The sequence below is a fragment of the Chelmon rostratus genome, chromosome 12, assembly GCF_017976325.1.
Source record: "Chelmon rostratus isolate fCheRos1 chromosome 12, fCheRos1.pri, whole genome shotgun sequence".
Lineage (NCBI taxonomy): Eukaryota > Metazoa > Chordata > Actinopteri > Chaetodontiformes > Chaetodontidae > Chelmon > Chelmon rostratus.
In genome coordinates, this window is record NC_055669.1 from 635,541 (window position 1) to 640,950 (window position 5,410).

The 5,410-nt window shown below is 42.2% G+C and overlaps 1 protein-coding gene across 1 annotated transcript; it reads right to left on the bottom strand.

Annotated features, from left to right (window-relative positions):
• Positions 1-219: 219 nt before the first annotated feature.
• On the bottom strand, positions 220-4,637 carry LOC121614782 (putative nuclease HARBI1). The gene is made up of 6 exons (XM_041948851.1): positions 4,352-4,637; positions 4,140-4,252; positions 3,948-4,059; positions 3,600-3,868; positions 499-649; positions 220-380 (listed from the first exon to the last, which is right to left on the bottom strand). Exons 1-6 carry the CDS (start codon positions 4,635-4,637, stop codon positions 220-222), a joined length of 1,092 nt encoding a protein of 363 aa, XP_041804785.1.
• Positions 4,638-5,410: the final 773 nt, after the last annotated feature.

Genomic DNA, 5,410 nt, shown 5'->3' on the forward strand with positions numbered 1-5,410 from the left:
ACATGCTGCTGCAGCGTCAGCCAAGAGGGGGGTGTACACAGTTATTGAGATGTCTTGCGAGAACTCCTTCGAGAGGTAATATGGCCGAATGCTAACAGGTAGCAGCTCAATGTCTCTTGTGCAGCGCTGCTCCTTAACAGTGATGTGCCTTCGGTTACACCATCTGTTGTCCAAAAGCATCGCGATGCCTCCACCCTTCCTCTTACCGCACTCCGTCGCTCATGTGTCCACTCCCAGCAGATGAAAATTGTCCAAAGCGACATAAGTGTCCGGCGTGAATTTGTTCAGGCACGTCTCAGTGAAGCACATGATGCTATACTCCCAGTACTCCCAGTGCAGTCTGTTCAGAAAGAACTGAGTTGAAGAGGGTGCAGAGGGAGCTGAAGAAGGAGATTAGGAGAGGCAAGGGGAGCGACAGGAGGAAACTGGATGAGCACCTGCAGGGGAACAATGCCAGAGAGGTTTGGAGGGGCCTGAAAATAGACTTGACGGCGTTACTTGTCTGCACCTCCTCCCTCCACTCTGGAGCATCCCTGACACCAGTAGCTCTGTCCTCACGCCACTTCACAACTCTCCAATCCACATCACAGACATCTGCATCTTGCATCTGCAATCTTCTACACAGTGGACTGCTGGTGCTGTGGAAGTTCTGAGAGGGACAGAAAGAGACTTAAACTGGTCAGGAGGGCTGGTTCTCTCTTGGACTGCCCTCTGGACACCACTGAGGATGTAGCCGAGAGGAGGATGTTAGCCAAACTGACAACCCCTCCCACCCCCTGCAAGACACAGCTCCTTCAGTGCATCCACTCTGCAAGAAGGAACGCTGCTGCAGGTCCTTCATTCCAACAGCTGTCAGTGTTCAACTCCAGCATTGCTGAATGTAGCACTGGGCCCATATTCAGACTTTTGTCTATATTCAAATGCAAATGACCTTGTGCAATTTTACTTTTCACTCTCTTTAAGCACTCCACCTACGCATATATACTGGTATTCTACTTATATATTTATTAGTGTGTAATAGTGTAAATGGTGTACCATACCCACCATATGCAATTTCAATTCATGTGCAATTTCTGTTCAAACTGTGAATATCCAATACAATTTTTGGCAGTATATTTTTTCTGGCAATATTTATTAGTTCTTTGTGGCAATATATTTTTACGTATTTTTTTTTATCATTCCTTGTATAGAATGTACATATGTATATATAGGTAGCTATTATTTTGTATTTCTCTTTTCTTTTGTTATTTTCGAACTGCTATTGCCCTCTGCCTGGAACACCCAAATTTTCCCGGTGGGGGATTAATACAGTCTTATCTTATCTTCTCTTGAAACACACCAAAACAATGAGAAGAGGTTGGAGCTGCTGTAACTAGCTGCCACTCTTGTGCTGCCTTCTTGTTTATCTAGATTTAATGTCAAATCATTGGCAAACAAATCCTTTTTGGTTACTGATATGATGACCAAAAATAATTTGCGTTTAATATTTTTAGTTTAGACCTTGCAAAACACTGACTGACTGACACAAAGTATATCAACCCTGGAGATTTAACCAGTATTTGTAAAATTGCCTGCCTGCCAGAGTGGTGATTTCAGTCACCTACTCTCTTCCGTGCGCTGTCTGTCTGCTCTCCCTGTGAGACCTTGTGTGGAAATCCTGCCACTCATCCTTGTCTGGACCCTGTCCGTCAGTGGACATCTTGGATCACCCAAACCCCCTCCTGTGGAGCTCGTTTGGACCTCGTCTGTTTGCTCTCCCTGGGACTTAGATCTGGACTCCAGGGGTCCGTTTCACAAAGCAGGTTCAACAAACTCTGAGTGTAACCCTGAACTCTGAGTTGATCTACTCTGAGATTGCAAACTCTGAGTTTTCGATTCCACAACTGCCGACTTCACGCCACTGGAATTGGCCATTTTATGCACTCATACAGCGAATATGAACATGTTTTTAGAGGGAGAGGGAGACGGCGTGGGAGAACATTGCTGCTCGGTTCAATGCGTGAGTATAAATGTAGTCCTTTGAAATCACAATAATATTACAGGGCAAAACTGCTTGAATGGTTGCCTATTAATTTATTTCATTTAGGTGCAATCCCGCAGGGGAGAAGCGCACTTGGCATCAGCTTAAAATGAAATATAAAACCATTGTTCGGCACGATCTCATGGAGGTAGCTACCTCATTTTGATAATGTTTTACATTGTAAAGTTAATATTAAGTGGCTGTTTGTGCAGTTGTTTTATCCCCTACATAATGCTGTTTTCACCAACATAAATATAAGTTTTTTTCTTCTTTCTGCTCCCTTTCATTGTAAAATTGGGTATATTTTGTTCATATAATGTTTGGTTTTTGTTAACGAATGAAATAAAATTTAAAAATGAAAAAAAAAAAGTGTTCTCATCTATATCATGTTATGTAAATAATCAAGCCTATATTTAAACGAACACAGACTTTTACTCAGCCAACAGAAAGAAGGCAGATGCCCGAAAAACGCCCAGCACCGCATCCTCTAACTGAGGCAGAGGAGCTGGCCCTAAGCCAGAATGTAGGAAGGCCAGTGGCTGAGGGAATCCCTGGAGGGAGTTCATCCTCTGAGACCACCACCCAAGACACAAGTGCCTTCATAAAATGTAACACGCCTTGGCCTATATATATATATATATATATATATATTTAAAGCCTATTCATAAAAATATTTATTTTCCTTTCATGTCTTTTTTTTTCTCCATTTGTCCCAACAGATTCTGATGGTACTGTCAGCCTGTTGGAGCCACCTCAAGCCACAACAGACCTTGTAACTGTAAGTAGGCAATACTCCAAAGATTTTGCAAAATGGTCCATTTAAGTATACTGAAACATATCACTCATCTAGGATGAAGACCAAAACCAAACTCTGCCTGCTGCCTTCACAGAGGGGGATCCAGAAAGGCTTATAGAGGTAACATCTTCATATGTTACTGGTAGTCGCCTTCCCATTTACATTTATTAACATTCTGGTGGAATAAAGAGTGTGACATTTAGCCTACACTGAAGTATGAACACATTCTCATCCTTTTTAACAGGGCATGGCTGGGCAGCAGCAGGAAGGTCCCTCAACTTCCACTGCACAGATTGACACAGTGAGATGAATATTCAGTGAACACCAGAGGTTCAATCTGTGGAATTCGTGTGCAACTGTATCATTTAATGTCCTCCTTATGTATTCCCAGTTATTAGTAAACGAAATCTACAAAATCTATCTCCTGAAAAAAATCCAAAAAACTGAAAAAGACATGCAATACCTGGACCACAAGATAAAAATTCCAGACCTAGAAACTGCAATACTGGAGCACAAGTTAGAGGTGGGTGCATGGTGAACTATGTTAATTATATTAACTATTGGAACATTAACTAAACAAGCTCTTGTATTTGTAGGAAATAAAGAAGACCAAATGAAATGTGTATTATTGATTTATTTGACTGCTGTGGTGGTAGTGGTGGTGATGATGGTGACTTCATCTCGGAAATGATTATAGCATATGGTGTCTCTGACTGCTCTGCCATCCTGCATAGCTGGCAGGTGGAAGGGGTCATCATCAGGGTCATCCATTTGTAGGGCAGGTTGTTGCTCTCCTCTAATAGTAGCAATATTATGAAGACCAACACAAGCCACAATAATATCACAGGCCCTCGCAGGGGTCACCCTCAGGCGACGTAGGCACTGGAAACGGGCTTTCAGCAGGCCTATGGTAATCTCCACCTGGGTTCTCGTCCTGCAGTGAGCCCGATTGAAGTTCTGTCGGGGGCCTGGTTCAAGGTCAGGGTAAGGGGTCAGCAGCCTGGGTTGGCATGGGTAACCCCTGTCACCCAGCAGAAGGCCGTCAAACTCTCCTGTAATGTATAGTTAGAGTATATTAAAGGAGGGAGACAAGTGAATTGTGCAAATTGTGCAAATCTTTAGGCTGCTTACCACGTTGCAGTCTGTTGCTCAGGTTAGACTCGTGATAAATCCTTGAGTCATGAACAGACCCAGGCCACTTGGCCTCCACATTGGAAATAATGTATCCGGCATCACATATGATCTTGACAGTGCAGAGAATGACAGATGTTTAACTATGATGCAGTCTTTAACATTTTGAAACAGTAGTCAATCTACATGTACCTGCACATTTATGCTGTGAATGGACTTCCGATTCACATAGTCTGCTTCATTATGTGAAGGAGCTGTGATGGGGATAAGTGTTCCATCTATGCAGCCAATCACACTGGGAAATCCTAAAAGAAATTAAAATTACTAATCCCAGTCTGAGGGTGCAGTACGTCATTAACCAAATATAATTTAAAATTCATTTAACGGATCTCTACATCATTCACCTGCAATCCTGTGGAACTCCTCCTTGATGACTCTGACAGGTTTATGTCCAGGGAAAACGACAAAGATTGGTAAAAGCCGTTTCAGGGCGAGGCACACTTTTCTCAGAGTCGCCTTGCTCAAGTGCTCTGCATCTCCGACATTGTAAAGAAAACACCCATTTGCAAAAAAATGCAGCGCAACACACAATATCTGCTGAGATGTCAGGGCATGACTACGGCTGGTAACGTTGCAAATGTAAGGACGGACTAGATTATGTATGTAGATGATGGACCAGGTTAGGTTCATAGAGTCTGTTACGACGGTAACAGACTCTATGAACCCAGATTTTAACTTACCTCTGTCTGTGAAACAGGCTTGAGTTACCCCTCTTTCTCTGGTTTGACCCAGCCTTCCTATGTGAAACAGAAAACTCAGAGTTTCCTTCATTTCAGGGTTAACATACTCAGAGTTTTCAGTAAACCTGCTTTGTGAAATGGACCCCAGGACTTAGCACCATTGCATTGAACTCTGTTGTTCTGTTGGAACTCTCACCAGTTTGCTTGCTATCGTTAAAAACTGTTTGTTTTACATATTCCTGTCTCCTGTCTACTCTTAAACACTGCACCCAAGTATACTGAATGCAGTGTTTAAACCAGAGTCAAATTCCTGGTATGTGCACACATATGTGGCCAATAAAGCCCATTCTGATTCTTTCATCCTTATTCTTTCTTACTTTTACTGTTATTGCCAAGTGGATTTTATTCACTATCTTATTTTACATACATACTTACATACATACAGAAAAACACTGATCCTGAAATGCAGATATAGTAAGATATAGTAATACAAACTTGTGTGAACTCTGATCACACAAGTATGTATGTACTGTATGTACAGTATATATGTAGATACTTTTGTGTACAAATATATAATCAACTAAACATCATTATGTTCATCAGATTGGGGGTAGACAGTGCTGACCACATCAGCTGGTCAACTGGTCATTTTGTATTTTGGGGCTGCTGCTTGCTTGGTAAAGGTGAGTCAGAAGGGACATTTCTGATTGTGTGTACAGAGGT

What these genes read in the sequence shown, in the direction of transcription:
- LOC121614782 (XM_041948851.1), bottom strand. Translation starts at nt 4,637, where the DNA reads ATGAACCTAACCTGGTCCATCATCTACATACATAATCTAGTCCGTCCT. An exon ending in TTCACAGCATAAATGTGCAG is followed by an intron (nt 4,060 to 4,139) that starts GTACATGTAGAT and finishes TGCACTGTCAAG; the next exon opens with ATCATATGTGATGCCGGATA. An exon ending in CTATTAGAGGAGAGCAACAA is followed by an intron (nt 650 to 3,599) that starts CCTGCCCTACAA and finishes TGTCCCTCTCAG; the next exon opens with AACTTCCACAGCACCAGCAG.